This window comes from Podarcis melisellensis (genome assembly GCF_964234715.1).
Source record: "Podarcis melisellensis genome assembly, chromosome: 8".
NCBI classification, from domain to species: Eukaryota; Metazoa; Chordata; class Lepidosauria; order Squamata; family Lacertidae; genus Podarcis; species Podarcis melisellensis.
Genome location: NC_138540.1, coordinates 56,060,142 through 56,080,859, shown reverse-complemented (window position 1 = coordinate 56,080,859; position 20,718 = coordinate 56,060,142). Strand labels below are relative to the sequence as shown.

At 45.2% G+C, this 20,718-nt stretch overlaps 2 protein-coding genes across 2 annotated transcripts in view; one reads left to right on the top strand and one right to left on the bottom strand.

The window, feature by feature from the left end:
- CPNE2 (copine 2) overlaps positions 1-9,146 on the top strand; it is a 79,697-nt gene extending 70,551 nt beyond the window's left edge. The window contains exons 13-16 of the mRNA XM_081922713.1: positions 3,963-4,014; positions 5,514-5,647; positions 7,337-7,573; positions 8,568-9,146. Of these exons, the coding sequence (XP_081778839.1) occupies positions 3,963-4,014; positions 5,514-5,647; positions 7,337-7,573; positions 8,568-8,675 (531 nt within the window). The 3' untranslated portion in view covers positions 8,676-9,146. The remainder of the gene's footprint in view (positions 1-3,962; positions 4,015-5,513; positions 5,648-7,336; positions 7,574-8,567) is intronic.
- A 945-nt stretch (positions 9,147-10,091) lies between these two features.
- Positions 10,092-20,711, bottom strand: PSME3IP1 (proteasome activator subunit 3 interacting protein 1). Its single transcript, XM_081922741.1, has 7 exons — positions 20,605-20,711; positions 18,222-18,362; positions 15,477-15,575; positions 14,873-15,023; positions 12,862-12,993; positions 12,139-12,206; positions 10,092-10,895 (listed from the first exon to the last, which is right to left on the bottom strand). Exons 2-7 carry the CDS (start codon positions 18,349-18,351, stop codon positions 10,675-10,677), a joined length of 801 nt encoding a protein of 266 aa, XP_081778867.1. The 5' UTR covers positions 18,352-18,362; positions 20,605-20,711; the 3' UTR covers positions 10,092-10,674.
- Between the last annotated feature and the right edge of the window lie 7 nt (positions 20,712-20,718).

Below are 20,718 nucleotides of genomic sequence, written 5' to 3'. Positions count from 1 at the left end.
GTCATATCCCCAATTACAATGAATGCAGTAAACATCTTTCGGTTCTGAAGGTGACCAATTTGTTGTTCCTGAGAGCAGGAGGAGGAATCAAATGCTGACATTTTAATGGGAGGAATTAGGATGGGTGACATGCAACTTTGCTTTTGAGATGAATTTTTTTTTAGATGAAGTAAGTTAAAATGGCAGTCCAAAGGTTTGCATTTTGGGGTGGTTGTTTTTTCACCCCTGAGCAGTGTTGGGTGAGTCTCTACTTTCTAGGACTGCAAGCTTCAGTATTATGTCTGAATAATCACTGAAAGCTTTAATAAACATTTGCCAGCCATTTAACTGGAGAGACTGAAAATAAAAACGGCAGGTCTCTGAACACTCAAAAGGTCCACCGCTGTGATGAATACATGAGTGGGCAGCTTCCTTTGTCTTGCACCACATCACATGTGGGATCTGTTGTCTAATGATTTAGAAAAATGGAAAGTGATCTGTTGAAACCCAATTAATGAAGTAAAATAAGAAGTAAACAGTCTAGCAGACATAAAATTTCTTTCAGTACAAAAAACTCCATCCTTAAATATCTAAATTCATAGTACAGTAGCATATAACTAGACTATGTCATTGGTAAAAGCCAAAACACCTTTGCAGACACTTGCTTTGGTTTTTGCATTACAGTGGTACCTCAGGTTAAGTACTTAATTCATTCCGGTGGTCTGTTCTTAACCTGAAACGGTTCTTAACCTGAAGCACCACTTTAGCTAATGGGGCCTCCTGCTGCTACCATGCCGCCGGAGCCCAATTTCTGTTCTTATCCTGAAGCAAAGTTCTTAACCTGAAGCACTATTTCTGGGTTAGCAGAGTGTGTAACCTGAAGCGTATGTAACCTGAAGTGTATGTAACCCGAGGTATCACTGTATTCAGTGTTCTAAGGACTGACTAAATGTAACAACAACAAAAACAATATGTCACCCAATCAGTGGGTTGCCCCAGCCACTCTGTGCAGCTTACAGCAAAATATAAGCACCCCAGGCTGTGGGGTCCCAGATCTGTGCTCTGTGATGTGGCCTGAATGGAGCCACTGGAAACATTAATTGACAGGCCTAATTGTCATCTATTTGGATATTGCAGTTAAAGCTCCCAACCCTGCATATTAGATCTGGCAAGCGCAGTAGCTCTGTGAAACTAGGGCTAAAATTTATGCTCCGAACCTGTCAATAGGACACATAACTTCCATTTGTTCCTGGTGTTTCAGGTCAGTCCATTGATTGATACACTTTTCTAGGTTTTTCCCACCCACCAAACAAAAAACAACGCCTGTTTGCTTTTCAGAGAGGCAGGTCTATTTTATCTAAATAGCCTATAAGCCTGATTTAGTTTCCAGCCAAAGAACAGGATGACTCAATACCTTTTCCATGCAGGAAACCGGACCACCATTCAGGAGGTTTAGGTTTATTTTAGCTTCGGAAATCTCTCACATATAACAACGCTTGTGACTTTGTGGGGGATCTGGCCAGGGATGGGGGAGAAGTGTGTAAAACTACCTCACAATACACAAACTGAAACACAGCTACGTTGCAGAGTTCACATTTCTCAAATTTTTGCATTGCAGTTCTCTTAGCCAAGTAACGTGTGCAGAAATACATAGGCTGATGTGAAGTGTGCATAGAAACACATGTATTAGTGAAAAGAACATACCAAAAAAATAGATACATGTTGGCTGCTTTTGAGAATGCCTGCTCTTAATTTCCACCATATCCATAACCTCATGGATGGCTATCTGCATTTTCCATGGACTGCAGATAACAAATTACAAACATGGCTATTGTTACAGTGAGGACCAGAGCAGGAAGCAGAGATGACGATTAAAGATAAGAGACATAGAAATCATGCTTTGTTCTCCCGATGCTCTTGTTGCCATGGTGCCTCAGGATGCTTTCACAGGCCTGATATGAATAAGATATTCAACACATAAAAAAAACCACCATGTTGGAAATGTCAGAGAACATCTTGAAATGCAAAGGCCTTTGCGAAGGGGACCTCAAGAAGTCGTCTCTGTAGGGGCTGTGAGAAGGAACGAATTCAAATTCCAAAGCACTCAGGGGGGGGCACCCAGGAGGCTGTGGCTGCAGCCATCTGTCAAAGTCCCTCCCATGTGCAAACTTTTGGTGGTGGTGGGGAGACTATGTCAAATTATTCATTGTTTGCTCATGGGGAGAAAGGGTCCTGAGCCTGCAAGTCTGGGAAAAGAAAGTGTCGTCTATGGAAATCATGAGGCTTTGTATTGTGTCACCCGAGGACCTGTCCCCAGCCCTCTTGCTAGTCTGAAACGGGATCTCTATGCTGTTGACTGGGACTTGCAAGGTGAGGGGGAAGCAAAAAAAACACTTTTTGGGTTGTTGTTTACACATTCCTGAAGCTTTTTCCTACTATGCTATATGGCAAAAAAAGGGGCTCAGTCCTGAGACCTTTTTTTTGCTATATGTAGGGGGGCGGTTCTAGAGAGTGGGGAAGGGGGTGATTCCCCCCCCCTGAAACCCCCCCTCTGTACATTGTTGGAATGGGTGTTTTTAACTTAATGGGTCATATCTCCTTGGCCCCAATGCCCACTCTTAGGATACAGCTTTAATAAATGCTCAAAGACAGACATTAAAACTTCAATACTGTTTGTTTGTTTGTTTTAGAGTTACCGATATATCTCTCTTCCCCAAAATTGGGAGCCAAGCACAGTGCATGGTGTACTTAAAAAAGTAATCACAAAGTAACCTTCACAGCATAATTTCCATTGTCGGAGACAGTGATGCTTCTGAATGCCAGTCGCTGGGAATCTCAAGTGGGGAGAGTTGCTACTGTTTCTCTTACACTGTGAGAACAGGATGCCTGGCTGGATGGGCCCCTTGGGCCTGATCCAGCAGGGCTTTTCTTGCGTCCTTACAACCAAAGAATGAAAAGACACAAGCCCTGCAATTGCCTTCTCTTTTCTCTTCCTTTCTTTGGCACTGACCCACTCAGTGCTCAACTGCCCTCCACATTCCATAGATGCCACAAATTTGTGCCTATTTGGTTTGTTTGCTCATTCATTCATTTCCTTCTCATTCATAAACTAGTCTTCTGGATACCTGAGAAGCCCCCTGAGTATGCAGGAGCCAGACCTTGCTTTGGGGTGGCCCATTTTACTTCCAAACAGAGAGGCACAGGACCATGCGAGTTTGGAATGGGAGGGAACGGCAATGATGGTTACGGGCCGAAATGTAATGCAGTGCAATGTGATGAGAGCTGCCTTTGGGGGACAGTGCAGGGGTAATTGCGTGGCAGCTTTTGCCACCTTCAGTCTGACACTAAAGTTTAGTCCCATGAAAAAGAAAGGTGATGCATTTATTTGGAGCAATTGTGCCTTCCTGCTCTTCAGCCAGAAAGGTTCCCAGAGCAGTTTGTGTGCAGACAGTTGAACCAGGCATTCCCTGCCCTGCAGGTTCGCAATCGAAAAGACATGATGATGACACAAAGGGGACAGGGAGGGGAAAGTGGGAAACAAAGGCCAGGTGCTTGTGCTTAAAGTTTTTGGTCCTTTCAGTGACTCCCTGGAATGGAAGCTGCTCAAGGGCTGGAGGCCCAGCCTGATGGAGCTGGTCTTCCATCAGGGCTGATGGAAGGAGCTCATCTTCTCACCTCTCCCACTGAAGCAAAAGAAGAGGCTTGGTGGAGCTAGCCCTGGGTTACATGAATTACTTGCTAGCTCCATCATTACATACATTAAGTGGGCAAGCAGATGTGCAAAAATGGGTGTGGTGCCCTTGTGCCACAAGGCAGTCTTTGGGGAAGGGTGGAAAGAATGGGCTCCCCTAATTTTAATGCTCAGGTGAATCTTGGAGGAAACACATCCTGAAACTTGGGTATCAGCCACATTTTGCAATATGTTTGGGTGGAAAGAGGAGTAAAATTAACCCCCTTCTTCTTTTACAACCTTCGTCTTCCAGGTTTCGCACGAATTTGCCATTAACTTCAATCCTACAAACCCTTTTTGCCAAGGTAACTGCACAGTTCATTTTATTTCTGCTGTCTTTAATTCATTGGCTTTTAAATTTTAATGCTGTTTTAAAATCTGTACTATGTTTTATATTTTATTTCTCTACATTGCTGAGGCATTTTCTGCATGTAGAGCAATATATACATTCTGTCTTAAATGCAGGGGGTGCAAAGTGGAGTGTTTTTTGGGGGGGGGCATGCCTTCTGAAAAGACACAAAAACTTCCTCTAAGTAGCTTCCACCACAGAAGTATCCAGACTAAAATAGCTCTATATGTGGGGTGTACAAAATGCTTAGAGAAGAACCCCAGTTTAAATCTTTTAATGATATAAGGCCCTGGCTGGGGCTGATGGGAGTTGTAGTCCAACAACTTCTGGAGGACACCAGGGAAAGCTGCCTTAGGTGTTCCAACTAGGGATGAGGAAGAGATTTGATTCTGTCTGCATTTCCCTAAGAAGCCACCCAATTCACACTTTCCGAAACAATATGCATATCCAAACATAACTATCCTTCAGAATCAAAATGCACTCTCCTCAAAATTCTGTGAGGCCATTGACCAACCAAATAATGTGTACCAAAATGCATATATTAGTGAAAATTACATACAGAACGCATTATGGTAGGGAAAGTTGCTTGCAAAATGTGTGTATATTAGTAAAAAAAAAATGTATATATTAGGAGAAATCCATGTTAAATATTGACACATTTTCACTGGGAATAAATCACTGCAGACTGGAAAAATGAGAAAGGGAAATCGACAGATTCCTTCCTCTCTAGTTCCAATTGCCTTTTTGGATTAGTGTGAAGCCTCCTGCTTCCAATACCAACTAGCCAGATGCCTCTTGGCAGATGTTGCCTCTGAGCTTATCCGCCTCTGAGCATAGAGGTTTTGTTCTAGTTAGCAGCGCTTGTTGGGAGTCGTCTGTGAATCCTCTGGGAAATGCAACCAAAGCAGCCTCCACCTCTCACAGAGACATGAAGCAGCCTGGGAGCATTAGTAGGTGTTCGTACACGTTGCTAGAGTGATAGGTTAAAGGGTCACCGGAGTTAACGGGGTGAGGAATAAATAGCTGGGATGCAGAGACAGAAAACCCCACACACTTCCGGATGGAGCCAAGCAGGAGGCCCCCTGCAAACAGCTTGACAAGAAGCTTGAAAAGGTTGTTTCTTTTATAAGATTATTTCCCACCGCCACCCAACAATGAGGATGAGACTATCTCAAGTCATTAATTAATTACCTATATTTAGGGCTACCCCCCAATTAGAGAAGTCTTCATCATTTGGGTGAGTTTTAGGCCAGGATCCTCTATGCACTTACCTGGGGATGAGTCCCAACTGGACTTTCTTCTGAGTAGACAGATGCATGATGGGATTTTGCTGCAAGGCTATTTCAGGAACACAAAGGTTGCTAAATCAAAAGTTTGGGACAGGAGTTGGGGCTCACAGCTGGATTTGTGTGCATTTGGGGGCCTGACCACCCGTTCTCTTACTTTGCTCTAAAGGTGTAGAAGGCATCGTCCAAGCCTACTCCACCTGCCTGCCTCACATACGCTTCTATGGACCAACTAACTTCTCCCCCATCATCAACCACGTGGCTCGGTTTGCAGCCCAGGCCACCCAGCAACAGTCTGCGACTGTGAGTTCAGGCACCTTTGCCATTTGTCTTTGGATAAAGTGTGTTTGGTGGGGGCACTGCTGGATCTGCACGAGGGCAGAGGCTGCAAGGAGGAGAACTATTAGATCAGTGGTTCCCAAACTTTTCAGGCCACCACATTCTTGGTTCCATTAACCCGTCCCCAGTGCCTCCTACCCTATAGAAAGCATTTAGTGGTTTGCAGGACCCACTACGGAAGGAAATAACACAATAAAACTTAAAACAGTAACAATCAATTGCACCTTTATTTAAAATCCAGTTAAAACTATTTCAATTAATTAACTGATGAACTTGATTGATACCGGCTTTTTGAAGGCTGAGAGTCATTTACACCTCTAGTGCCCCTTGCCACCCCCAGTCTCCTAGCACCCCCTTAGGTAATCCCACTGCCCCCAGGGGGTCATAGAGCATACCTTTACCTTTTTACCCTGGATCATAGAATTGGAAGGGACCAGGAGAGTCATCTAGTCCAGTCCCCTGCAATGCAGGAATCTTTTGCCCAACATGGGGCTTGAACCCACAACCCTGAGATTAAGTGTCTCATGCTCTACCGACTGGTAGTGCCCACTTTGGGAACCACTGCATTAGATCCTGCAAGTACATGATAATGCTACTGCAGAATTGAGCCCCTGGATGACATCCAATGCACTGCTACCTCACTCTGCTCTGAAAGCTCATGGATGGGATCACCCGCCATTAAAGACTTGCAGAAATAAATGTGTGCTTCGGAGAGAATGTTTGTGTTGCTATTTTGGTTCCACAGTTTGAGCTGCAGAACAGGAGAAGGATTAATTTTATAACTCCAGTGTGTTGGTTGGAAATTCACGGGAAGAGATGTACCCCAACTGTCCTCATATACCAGGAACATTTGGTAGGGGTAGCCAATCTGGTGCTACTCTCTGGATGGTGTTGGATTCTAACCCCCATCATCCCCAGCCAGTGTGGACAGTGGTCAGGATGATGGAAATTGTAGTCCAGTAACCTCAAACATCTACCCCTTCCATCCCCTGCTGTGGTCCTGATGAGAATCGCCCTGCAAACCCTCACACCCCAGAAAAAGTTTCCATTGATATTATTTCTTAATGTAGATAGGCCCTCTTTTAGGAAAATGTTGAGAACTCCGATGGGGGCTTAGCACAAACTTCTCCTTCTCCTGCACTATTCGGTTGAGACGCCCTCCTGTATTAAAATATTTCCTAAGGCAATGTTGTCCTGCACCTTGTCTGAGGACAAGGGACCATCCTGCAGGTTTCACCAAGGACCAAGGAGTGCTAATCAGGTGTCAGTTGTGTCTGTCCTCTGGCACTAATCATCAGAAAATTTTAATAGATAACATGCCAGAAGAGAATAGATATTCCATGAGGAAGCCTAAACTAGAGCCGGTCACATTCCCCAATCTAGTTTCTCCTGGTTTGGGGAGGGAGCAGGGTGCCCTTTGGATGTGAGCCATCTCCATCTTCCCCCGCCAACCCACTGAATCACCACAACACACATTTCTTTTGGCCTTACTGACACCAATGTCCCAGTGTCAGGCCAGGTGCCCCTCCCTCCTTGCAGCTGAGCAGGACTGTCCCATCCCCTGGCTCATCATCTCAAACTGCCCACGCTCCACCCATGTCCCCATACCCTGGAACTTATCTGACTTTTCGATTTTTCGCCCTGCTTCTTCAGCAATACTTCATCCTCTTGATCATCACCGACGGCGTCATCAGTGACATGGACGAGACGCGGCATGCCGTTGTGCAAGCCTCCAAGCTGCCCATGTCCATCATCATCGTGGGAGTGGGGAACGCAGACTTCGCAGCCATGGAGTTCCTGGATGGAGACAGCCGCGTGGTCCGGTCTTACACGGGAGAGGAGGCTGTGCGTGACATCGTCCAGTTTGTGCCCTTCCGGGAATTCCATAGTGTGAGTGTGAAAGGCTTTGCCAGCCCTAAGTGCTATTATTTTTATTTGTTACCCTCCCTTCACCATAAGCTGTGGACTTTTTGGGATGTTGGCTTAGGTTAACGTTTGTTTCAGTCCAGAAAAGCTTGTCTTCTGTTCTTAAATCACCACTGAGACATACTGCCTGTCTTAGGGTCACTAAACAGATATATGAAGCTGCTTTCTGCTCAGTCAGACCAACGTTTTGGACTGCAACTCCCATATCGGCCAAGGTTGATGGGAATTGTGGTCCAAAACATCCGGAAGGCTGGCCTAACCTTACCAACTCCACTGACCACGACTCCGTGGTGGATGCCTTCAGGATACAGAAAACAGGCAAAGTTATACGTTGCTTTGATATCGCGGCAGCGGCTGAATGTGTGAAGTGGCTTCAGTGAAAAGCCTGAAACTGTATCTACTTACCGTATTTTTCACTCTATAGGACGCACTTTTTCCCCTCCAAAAATTAAGGGGAAATGTGGGTGCATCCTATGGAGCGAATGCAGGCTTCTTGGCTTCAGCGATAGAACACGAAGCCTCCAAAGTGCAGAGGGAGCAAGACTCTCCTGGCTTCAGCGAAAGGAACCCGAAGCCTTTGGAGCGAGCGGGAACTTGCGCTGCGCTCCAAAGGCTTCGCAACCTTGCCGCCGCTCCCAGACCTGTTCTGGGGGCTGGAGAAGCTCGGGCTTCCCCAGTCCCGCGGCTAAATATGAAGCCGCGCACAGCCTCTCCCGGCTGGAGAGGTTGCGCGCGGCTAAAGAGGAAGCCAAGACAGCGAGCGGGATGGATCCTGCTCGCTGTCTTGGCTTCTTTGCTCTGGGGGGGGGGGGGAATAAGATTTTTTTTCTTGATTTCCCCCCCACCCCCAAAAAGCTTGGGTGCCTTATGGTCCGGTGTGCCTTGTGGAGCGAAAAATACAGTATTTATTTTATTTCATGGTGGAGAAACTTGAACTGCACTGGCTTTCTTCTTTCAGGCACCGAAGGAAACCCTGGCCAAAGCTGTCCTGGCGGAGCTGCCGCAACAAGTGGTACAGTATTTCAAGCACCAGAACTTGCCGCCCATCAACTCAGAACCTGCCTAGGGCCCAGCCTACAAACTGTTCTTTGCCTGCATGTGCCCCAAACGTGTCGATGGCAGACGGTTGCATGTCTTATGTGGTTTCAAACAATTTGTACTTTTTGATTTAAGATGATTTAATTTAAGAGACGCAACAAAGAGCCCTGACCACCCCAAAAGTGCAACACGGGAAGCCACCAGGCCTGAGATTCTTGGGCCAAGGAAACTGTTGTCAATGCAGGACATTTTCCCTTCCCAGCCCTGAGAATCAACTTTTAAGTATTTGAATGTACTTTGTATGATTTTTTTTTTGTGGAATGAGAGGAAAATTTTTACGCCCAGAACTTTCCAAGCCGTGAAGTTCTTGATATCCCATTGCCCAAAGAAATGTGGACAGTTCATGGATGTGTCATACTTCTCATGCTCAATGTTCATTTTTATACTGTGTACATGTTATATTTGTTATACTCAGGTTAATAAACAACCATGGACTCTTTGCAGCTTCATGAAACCCTGGTGTGGTCGGTTTGGAGCTCTGCAACTCAGGTTTGACAGGTGAGACAGCAATAGGAACCTGTAGCCAGTGGCCTAGAACAGGGATGGCAAACTCGAGGACCATAACCTCTTGGCCAGTCCTTGTGTGTGTATGCTAGTGGCAAGTGTGGCCAGTATGTGCATAGCACACACAGGCATATACATACACACACTTAATTTTTTCAAACCTGTCTCCCAAACCTCCCTGCTTCCTGGAAGCAACTTCTGCTTCATCCCACACCATTCCTGGACTTTGCTGCTTGCTTCCTCCTCCACTTTCTCTCTGGCTCTACACCATTCTGCTCTCTGTCATTTTAAGTGGTATATAACAAAAATCCACAATATCCGAATCTCAAATTTGCCACAGCACAAGCTTCCCATATTATATAATCCTGTGTTTAGGAAGAATCTTCACTTTCTTAACTGCTCATAGCAACAGTGAGGAAAAAGTACTGGGGAAAATAAAGTGTGATGGAGTCAGGCTTCTAAGCCCAAGCACACAGCATTGGCAGGTAGCAGCTTTTAATTCTATTCTCCCATCATTTCCTTGAATGATGGCTTAGGTTCAAGTTGCTGACACCCTGCAGTATCCCATAAAATACATGCAATTTGCAGAAGATTAAGTACAGTCAAGCTTCCAAGTTTGCTCAAGTGCTTTTGCCAACCTGATGTCCTGGCTTACAACTCCCATCAGCCCAAGCCAACACTGATGTGAGCTGTGGTTGAAAAGCATATGGAGGGCACTAGGTTGACAAACGCTGACCTGAAGATGCCCACACACATACTGCTTGACAAGGAATTTGAGCACCTGAGATACACCTGTTCAGGAGCCTCCATTGAAGAGAAAACTGCTAAGTAAGGCATAAGAAGTGAATAGAGATGGCAAGCTCCAAGGTAAAAATAATAATGCATTGAGGAGTTCTTTAATCAGATGCAACACTAAAATGTCGTTACAGTGTCATGACAATCCACATTACCATCTGCTCGATTTTGCACTCTCCCCACAACAAAACCAATACTTAAAAACTAAAGAGCGAGAACCAGCCAACCCATATGTCAGCACCTGCCAGACAGCTACACCCTAAAAATGCTTCTTTGTAAAACCAGCTTGGAACACCCCCAGCAAACAATCTATTCATTCATGGAATCTTTTTAAAAATACAAGGAATTTCCTGTCCTCATCTGTAAACCTCAGAAGCCTCAAGTCTTTTGTTGCTGTTGGTACAGTGGATGCTTTTCTGGATATTGAAGATGTGTGTCTCCCCCAATCTGTACTCCCTCCCAAACTGAAAACAAGTCTTAGAGCAGAGAGGAGGACAGGGGATATGAAGAGAGACACGCACAAAGACTGATTCAGTACATTATTTTGGTATTCTCTGGAAAATAAAGGAGACAGGAGAACAGAAGTTGCGAGTCTAGGGGATGGTTGAGATGGAAACAGAGAAATGACGAGCATCCCTACCCATGCTTCTAAGGGGCTGGGGAGACGCCTACAGCGGAGCATCAAAGAAGTTGCTTCCCCGAAACACGGAGGAGACGATCTTCCCGGTGGAGTTGATGGTTCCTTCGCTGTCCGAGCTGGACTCTGAGTCGCTGCTCCCAGAGTAGGCCCCGAGGCCCGGCAGGATCCCAATGCAGACGGCAGCCGAGGGACAGTGGAGGGCAGAGCCGCTCATGGAGCCGCTGCTCAGAGGAACACAGGGCGGCTTTTCTGGAAGAGAGCCGTGGAGGGGGATTGGGAGAGGAAGATTGGAAAAGAAAGCTGCCAATACAAATCTATGGAGCGACCACATTTGGAATACTGTGTATGGTTCTGGTCGCCTCACCTCAAAAAGTTCAGAAAAGGGCAACCAAAACAACCACAGGGATGTAGAGATTCCACTACGGGGAAAGGCTTTTGGAACTTCTTAGTTTAGAGGAAAGGTGAGTAAGAGGCGGCATGATAGAAGTTTATAAAGTTATGCATGGCATGGAAAGTGTGGCCAGAGGAAAGGTTTTCAGGAGAGATTTTAAAAAGCACTTATTCACAGTGTATAGTTAAATTATGGCACTCACTTTCACAATGAAACTAACAGGGAAGCAGAATAAACCGCCATGTGAATACAGCCTCGGTGAGCAAAGCTGATGCTGCTGGCCTTTCAGTTACAGATCTGTTTCATTACTTTCCTTCAGTTACCTTCAAGCATTACAGACCAAGGACCCCCATCAGAACAGAAGAGCCCTGCTGGTCAAACCAAAGTCCTTGTTAATCCAGCATCCTGTTCCCATGGCTACTAGCCAGCTGCGGATGGGAAGCCAGCAAGCGGGACAGTGGTGCAGTTTCATTACCCTGCTTGTATTCCCCCACAACTGGGGTTCAGAGGGAAGTGAGTGTCCCAGATAGTGGAGATGATTCCCAGCCATCATGACCAGCAGCCACTGAGAGCCTTATCCTCCATGAATTTGTCATAGCCCCATGAAGATATATGCCCTTTAACCCAAGCCCTCACAACATGGGGCTGAGCTTTCATTTACATACATATACATCTGCTACCCATGAGGTGTCCAGACACAATCCACTTGTGAGCCTGAACCTGTCAGCTTAAGACCATTGCTCTAGGACAGAGGTCACTGAATTATCAGCTCATGACATCACCATTGCTTTGAGAAGACAAGTGATATGCACTCCACAGTCAGAGGCAGTAATGCTTACAAGCCTCTGGTTGGCCACTGTGAGAATGGGATGCTGAACGGGATGGGCCACTGGCCTGATTCAGCAGGCTCGTCTTAGGTTCACTGCAATATCGCTTTTCCCCAGGAAAGCCGCCTCATGGGTTTTGCCCAATATTCTGCAACAGGATGCACCCCTCCTTCACTCCCCCCAATTGACTGATCAGCTGTTCATGAAGGCAACATGACCAATGCACAGCAGGCGATACGAGGCCTAGCGTAACCCACCATGCAAACACACCTACCTGGAGTCTTGTCATGGTCAGGATCCGGATCGAGTTTCAGTCTTTTCACGCTGTTGGCACCTTCTGAACTGAAAGGAAACAATGCAAAGTCAAAAAAGAAGACTGGAAACCGAGGGGGGGGGGCACTGCAAGTTGTTCTGTAGGTCACTGAGTTGCCATGGCAAAAAAGCACTAATACAGTGGTACCTCAGGTTACATACGCTTCAGGTTACATACGCTTCAGGTTACAGACTCCGCTAATCCAAAAATAGTGCTTCAGGTTAAGAACTTTGCTTCAGGATGCGAACAGAAATCGGGCTCCGGCGGTGCGGCGGCAGCAGGAGGCCCCCATTAGCTAAAGTGGTGCTTCAGGTTAAGAACAGTTTCAGGTTAAGAACGGACCTCCGGAACGAATTAAGTACTTAACCTGAGGTACCACTGTACCGTATTTACACGAGTCTGATGCGCCATTGAATCTAATGCACACCACAATTTTCACAACGTAATTTGGCCAAAAAAGGTGAGCATTAGATTTGATTTAAATACAGTAAATTTAAAAAATAACAATGGGCTTAACATCTCCTATTCAGATGGGAAAGCCTGGGATATTTCTGCCTGGGTGATTTCAAACCCCAGAATCTACCCCACTTCACACCCCACATTGCGATGGTCAATTTTAAGCCTCAAAAGGTTAGCTTGTTGACTTTCCATCAACAAGGGCCCTTCATTCGTCTGGGAACTTACCTCCGATGTTTCACAGCTCCAGCCAACAGCTTTGCCTGTGAGAACTTGCTCTTGTTTTCTGCTGATTTCGCTGGCAGTTTCTTGTCTGCCTCCTTCTTCAGGTCGGCACTGACCCCCACCTTTGACAAAGTGCTGTGGACTCAAAGGTTAAGGATCAAGTGGAATCTGAGGACTGACGGGTGTGCAGGAAATCCAGAGCAGCCAAACTCACCCTTAGATTGGCACCTGTAGTCCCAGTCCTGCCAGGCTGCAGGGGTACCAGTAACCCCAATACCTTAGAAGAGGCAATGTGTGTGTCTCCTTGAAACCTGCACAGGGGGAGATGGAAACCAATCTTTGTGGATTTGTTTTCCATTGGGGCTCTAAACCTTTCCATCAGGAACACCAGTGAATCTGAGTAATTATTTACTCAAAAAAAAATCAGTTATCAAATAAATTAAGCACCAGTGGATTTTATAGTAATTGGCATCATTCAGCTGCCCAGATAAAAATCTAACCACCCCGTCACATTCCTGAAGCACCTTCCCCGCATTTACTTAGGGCCATGCTGGATGTGACGTCCAATGTGTAGGCTTGCATCCAATCCGAGTCCTACTCAGAGTAGACTCACTTAAGTTAATGGACTTTACTAACTTGCACTTCCCAGTTTCAATGTTTACTCTCAGTAGAACTTTGTGGGATACAACTTTCCATTTAAAATGCATGTTTTTTTAAAAACACAGATAATAATCCCCCTCCAAACAAGCTAATGCTGTCTATATTTTAAAAATGTGTGTATTACTGGCTTTGTTTTTTTGAGATGCTCAACAGTACTGCTAAAGGAAGCTCTCTGGCACCATCTGGTGGAGAGCCTCAAATACCAAACATACGTCTTGAAATATTGGGTGGGTGGGTTGAGCGTTAACACTCACACAAACCCCACCCTATTCCAACAGGGCTTGGGGTGAAATTCACACCATTCAAGCACAGAATGAATCACTCTGACCAACTTTACCCATTAAAGAACTCAGTAAAAGTTACAAACCGGTAGTTCATGCTTAGCAGCACACAATATGAAAGGTTCAATTTCCAGCATCTCCAGGTGGGGCTGGGGAAGGACCTGCAGCTGAGGCCTTGGAAAGCCCCTGCCTGCCAGTGTGGGGAATACCAAGCTAGGTGGGTCACTGGCTTCACTCCGCATAAGGCAGTGCAGTCAACATTTGAGTTTCTGAGATGGTTCCCAGGTCAAGACCAGAGAAGTTCAGTGAAGAAACTGATGGGTTCAAATGTGGAGGGGGGTGCTGGGAAAGATATGGAAGAAAGGGGTGGTGTGTGGGAAGGCTCTGGAGCAGAGCCTGGGAAAAGTACTATGGACAGGGCAACACATAGATCAGCAAGGCCTAGAGCCTCCCAGGCTATCAGCCCAAGCCAGCACAGCCAGTGGCAAGGGATGATGGGAGTTGTAGTCCCTAGCACCTGGAGGCTGCCCACCCCTGATATCCACACTTAGAAGAATCGGCCCAGCTACCAGAACCACAAGAGCTTCAAGCCCAGATGAAAAATTTTGTTCCAAAAGTCTACAAATCTGGTCACCAGCAATGCTTACCCATTCCCTGGATGCCAAGCACAAAAATATTCCTTTCTGATCTGTGAATAAACTCACAAAAGGGATGTGGAGGGGTCCAGGTGACCCCAAATAATGGCAGGCCACCAAAACAAATGTTGTGGGGGCCCTGGTGCTAGTCACCAACCTGTTGCCACATCTCCAAGAGTCCTCTTGTTTTCATTCACAGCCAGATCAAATTATTGAAGTTTAACACATCCTGAATAACAAACCCACAAGCTCTGTTCTCAAATTCATCCATAGCAAAGCAAGAATACTGGTTTAAAAAAAATGTAAGAAATGTAAAAATGAAAAAAAAAATGAAATGGGCTGTGGAAATTAAGCTCCAGCTCTTCAGAATTCCACGACACCCCAAACTTTACCGGAGTGCTAAACAAGCCACCTGCCCCTTCTTACTTCCAACTTTACAATAGGAAGTGCTTCAATGAAAAGGATATTCTGTACTCATTCAGCTCTTTGAGATCCTCTTCTCGCCGCTGCTTCTCTATTAGCGCTTGCTGCCGAGAAACCTCATCGAGGAACTTGGTCTCCTCTTCGTCTAGGCCTCTGACCATGTTTTCTGAAAGAGGAGGCGACAGGAGAACAGACTTGAATAAGCCATTTAGCTGCAAAGCCAGCACCGTCTTGCCCTTCCTCTGCAGCATGTTCCTATTCTGATCCACATGACACTGCAGTGCTTTAACAGGAGGTCTTTCTGCCCCAAACTCTGGAGCTGGGAACACATGATCTCTTCTAGCCTCTAGAGACAAGTGCAGAGATAGGCAGCCATGCTAGCAATGGCTCAGCTATGTTACGGGAACCAGGACATCCCCTCTTCTGCCAGTACTTTGGCAGACAGGCTCCTGTTCCTTCTCCTTGTCCCCCAGAAATTGTCATGTTCTCAGAATTCTTCAAGGAGCTCAGAGATATAGGGGCCTGCTTTGCTCAGGACAGGGTTTTCACAAAAAGTACTGAAGCCGTTCAGTGCGGCTCCCCTGTGTCAGGATTCACAAAGATGCTTACTGGAACTTACTGAACTTGAACTGCTCCTCAAACTCCTGCTGCTTCTTGTCCTTCTGCTCCTGGAGCCTTTCGTAGAGCGAGCGGGGGTCGTACACCTCCTCGGGGCATTCTGGGAGATGGAGAAGAAAGAAGTTGTACAGGTGGCCACTATGAAATAAAACTTGCTCCCAGTACAGTCTCTGACAGCCTTGCCAATTATCTCAGAGACATTCCAGGTCTACTAGCCTTGATGCTACCCGCTAGCCGCTTTTGGACTAAAAGGAAATGAGAAGCAACTTCTGTGAAGATCCATTTGTTTGTCACCTGAAAGGGATTCTGACTATAGGCAATAGGCAAGTGGCTCTTTACAAGCCAGGTTTATCAGACTTTGCTGATAGTTTCATCAACAGTTTATTTGTTTTGACTCCCATGGTAAGCCATGCTCAAGGTGGCTCCAACTTCAGAAAAGTTTATACAATAAAATACAGCAAAGTAACTCACAAACAATTATAAGACATAACAAAATTTCTGTAATCATACAAATAAGGGTAAGGAAAACATCGTATAAATATGCATGCAGATTAAACAACTCATTCATAGCAAGGCCAACAATAAAAATGCAAAAGCTTAACCCAAATGGGAGTAACAATAATGTATCTTCTCCAAATCAAAATGTTGCCCCAAGAACAAACACTCAACAAGAACTTGCCCTGATGAACTTTTCCTGAATCACAGGGGGAGCAAAATGCAGCCACTTCTCCATCCCTTACGCTCTGCTGTTTTCAAGAGATTGCATTGTGCAAGGCTGCCCCGCTCAGCATATCCAACAGATTTTGCCTCCTTATTAGCACAGAAGCCTAGGAAGCTATCAGACCATTGGCCCATCAGCTCAGTATTGTCAACACTGACTGGCTGTCGCTCTCCAGGATTTCAAGAAGGGGCTGTTGTGAGTCCTATGTGGAAATGCCTCTAGAAGTTGAACCAGGGACCTTCTGCTTGTGAAATAGATGCTCTAACCACAGAACCTCCAAAACATTGCTCCCTAACACCCCAGCAAGCTGCTGCAGTAACGTGACTGTGAAGCTGAACAGCAGAGCAAGAACCCTGGATTCAAATCTCACATCTGCTATGAACTCACTTGGTGGCTTTAGGCTATGGAAGCTTAAACAAAAAGCAGCCAGGAAGAGGCATATACTGGAAGTGGGACCCACCACCACCTAAACCCACCACCACCTAACACCACTCCCCCTTCCTTCCCTGCAATCTCAGTGAAGGTCCGCCTCATATTGCTACAACACTTTTCCTCAAATTAAGTCGAAGTGCCCAAGATTGCCATTGGAATGAGAGAGTGGGAAAGCAAACCCAAACACCCCTCCCTGATACTACCCATCTGATTGGTGGAGAAGAGAGGGCAGCCGTGCTACTTCCACCACTCCCCATTGCTCTGATGCTCCTGCCAATCAGGAATGCAACAGATCTCTTCAGCCAAAGGAGGAGGGGAGGAACTTGGAGAAGGGGTCAGGCTAGATGGAAAGGCAACCTATGGCTCCCTATCCCTGCTTCAGGCAAATGGCTCTTAACCAGTTTCAATGTCCCATTCCACCACTCCCGCTGCATTAATAAAATAGTGCTGACCTGCTTCACAGAGCTGTTCCTTTAATATTTACATAACAAGATATTAAATGCTTCAAAAATTGCAACACATTCCTCATCATTACTGTGCTAAAAAGTAACAACTGAGTGTTTGAATCATGCCTAAACAGTCTTTAGTCTCCGTTTGATCCTACTCTGTCCCACTAAGTCCTTAGAAGCTCTTGCAATTTGTTTTTGTACAAGCTTCAGGTGACAGACTCCGCTAACCCAGAAATAGTACCTCGTGTTAAGAATTTTGATTCAGGATGAGAACAGAAAAGTGTGGTGGCGGCACGGTGGCCCCATTAGCTAAAGTTGTACCTCAGGTTAAGAACAGTTTCAGGTTAAGAATGAACCTCCAGAATGAATTAAGTTCTTAACCCAAGGTACCCCTGTACAAGGGTACCTAGCTTCTCAAACTTAATCCGTTCCAGAAGTCCATTCAAAAACCAAGGCACACTTTCCCATAGAAAGTAATGCAAAATGGATTAATCTATTCCAGACTTTTAAAAACAACCCCTAAAACAGCAATTTAACATGAATTTTACTATCTAACAAGACCATTGATCCATATAATGAAAGCAATAAACAATGTACTACAGTCACACAATCAATCAATTAGTAGTTGAACTGGGTTTCACACAGTCCCAAAAACAAAACAAAAAAGTCCCAAAAACAAAAACGCAAAATAGCAAAAACAGGCAGACCTCAGCGTAACACTCAAAGCGGAAGTGTGGCACTCAAATCAGAAATGTAACACTCAAAACAGAGCACGTTTGGCTTCCGAAAAAGGTTTGCAAACCAGAACATTTACTTCCAGGTTTGCAGTGTTTGGGTTCCAAGTTGTTTGAGTACCAAGGTGTTTGAGAACCAAGGTACCACTGTACTACAGACTGTTGAAAAAGGTCTGTCTCCCAGAAGCCAAGGATGTTCGGGCCCCATTTCACTAGAGGTAAAATATCCTACGGCAACAGATAAGCTACCTGTGGCTAGATAGGAAAAAGTGAATATGGATAACTTCCAACAATCTCTCATGTGGAGGAGTTTCAGGTAGAGCAGGCTTTGGGGGATTGATTGGTATTGTAATGGTAGTCTGAGCTCTCCTACTACCTCTCTATACAGCAATTCCCCAATCAACAAATACCTTCAGGGTCTTCAGGTTTCCGAACCTTCTCCCATTCTTCCTGCCTTCGCTTGCGCCGCTCTTCTATCTCCGCTTCAGACACAAACCTTTTGTTAATCACGAGGTCGGCACTACCTTCTCCTCCATCCATTGTGGAGCAGCCTGTGCAGAGAAGAGAGTTAGGAGCAGGACAGTGTCTATTCCCTACATATAGAGACACACTGAACTCTCTGGCATAGAACTGGCCATGCAGTGCACTGCCATGCAAATAATCCTTAACCCAATCCACGCATATAGGAAACCAGTTTTCAGGTAGAAGGCTAGGCTAGATCTCCTTGACACACAGTTTTCTAGAGGGAGGTACATTTCACACAGAAGTATTCAGTAAGGTAAATCCCCACCCTGCAATGGTGCAGTCCAAATACACTGTGTGTAGACCATCTCAGTGAGAAATAAATTAGAGTCAGAAGCATGCCTACAATATCCCTGCCTACATCTACTATGCTGTACCACGGCTAATTCCCCCTACCTCAGAAGACCAGAGGCAAAGCACAATGAATTGCAGGAAGGAGGCAGTTTATGCCCTATAGCAAGCACTAAAGTGGTACTGTCTCCTACTTGGACTTGACATGTGGAGCATTTGCCACAAATGGATTGTGGAAGAAGTGACCCCACAATGCTGCTAAGTTTCCAGACATCTGCTGCCTTTAATAGATATGGAAAAGAGAATGTGTCCTGGGGGAAGTTTTGTAGAGGACCTGATACATTCCCTCTCTGTTCTATGGACTGAAATGTTAAATTCATTCTCCCACTTTCCCCATTAATCAGAAACAGGAGTTCCTTCTTAACAGAAAAGTCAGGGCTATCACCTGTAAAATTCCACCATTTGCTGTACACAGCAACAAAACAGGACGACATGTTTGTCAAAAACAGGTATCATTTAGTCTCTTACAGGGTCTGCATAGTAGCCATCTCCATGCCATGTTTTTTTATGCATATTATATGAATTGCATTAAAAAGCCTTGCAATATAAGACTAAAGTCATATCTAGTCCAGCATCCCATCGTCCACAATGGCCAACACGACGATGCCTCTGGAAAGTCAATAAGCAGGATATTGGAACAAATGCTATCTCCTGCTGTTGCTCCCCAGTAACCGTTGAGAGACACACCCATCACAAATCTTGGCAGCAGTATATAGTCATGACTTGTCGTTATTGACAAACCTCATGTTTTCTACTGAATTGTCTAATCCCCCTTTTAAAAAAGTGGCCTTCACCTCTCACTTCCATGAGTAGCAATAGAATTTTATTCTCCATTATGCGAAAATGGAAGCTGAGCTAAATTACACATATATTGAACAAAACAGCACTGCTTACATCATTTATTTTTCAGTGCAGAATTTATTTTGTCTTACATAGACCTTGGAGTTTCAGCAATGGATCTGCAGGTGTTGCACACAGGATAAAACAGCTTTGTAATGAAAGGAAGAAGCTGAGCCAGCATGCAGTTTTTAATGTCAGGATGAAGCTGCTCTGAGCAAGCAGGTGACTCCAATCATGAATTAAGTCAACCAGTGCTTGCACCTGAGAAAAGGCTGGCGTACTGGCTCCTTACAGATCCCTTAGCTAGAATACCTCTCATCAATCTGAATTATTTCACTCAAATTCCTTCACAATTACTTGCCCCCTTACTGTTCACAACCTGAGGAAGGTACAGGTGTCACAACCGTTCCCTCTTAAACAAACAAGGTGCCTTACATATGTAACATTCCTTGCTTGCAAGCTTTAAAAACCTTTTTTATATCAATCTGCTTTCAACTGAAATTAGAAGCTGGATTTTAAACTACTCTCCATCTGAAATAGTAATATGACTTTTTACAGGCGTGCAAAAGGCTTTAAAGTTAAATCCTGTTTTTAAGTTGAAAATAACTGCAGATGTTGCTTCTTAAATGCATATCCCATTAACTAGAGGCCACCTTGAGAAAACTTATTTTTAAAGAAATTGCTTTAAATAAATTTTTAAAGTACAGTCGTAGCTTTAATAAGCAATGGCATTGCTATCAACAGCATTTCATCGTTATTATATCAATAATATTCATCCTCATTGTGTGGGTCCAGACATTCGATTTTAAGAAAACTGTAAGGACGAGGGTCCATCCATAAGTTGCTTTTAAATTGTGTTTTAACGCTGTAACCCGCCTTGTGGCCTAAGGGTAAGTGGCGGGCAATAAATAAACAACAGCACTACTACTATTACTACTACTAGGATAGAATATCTTGTTAATAACGTATTTTAATTATCATTCATTATTAATAAATAATTTCGCTATTCCAGTTACCATCCCCGCACTCCCCCCAGTCTCAACGGTCTCCTAGAGCCGGAAGGCGGCCCGCGACACCCACCTCTCCGCCATGGACCCCTCCAGCGGGGCCTTCCTTCCTCTTCCTCCCGAGCCCACCTTTGTGGACGGAATCCCGGCCGCACCAATGACAGCCCCGCCCCCTTTACCCTCACGG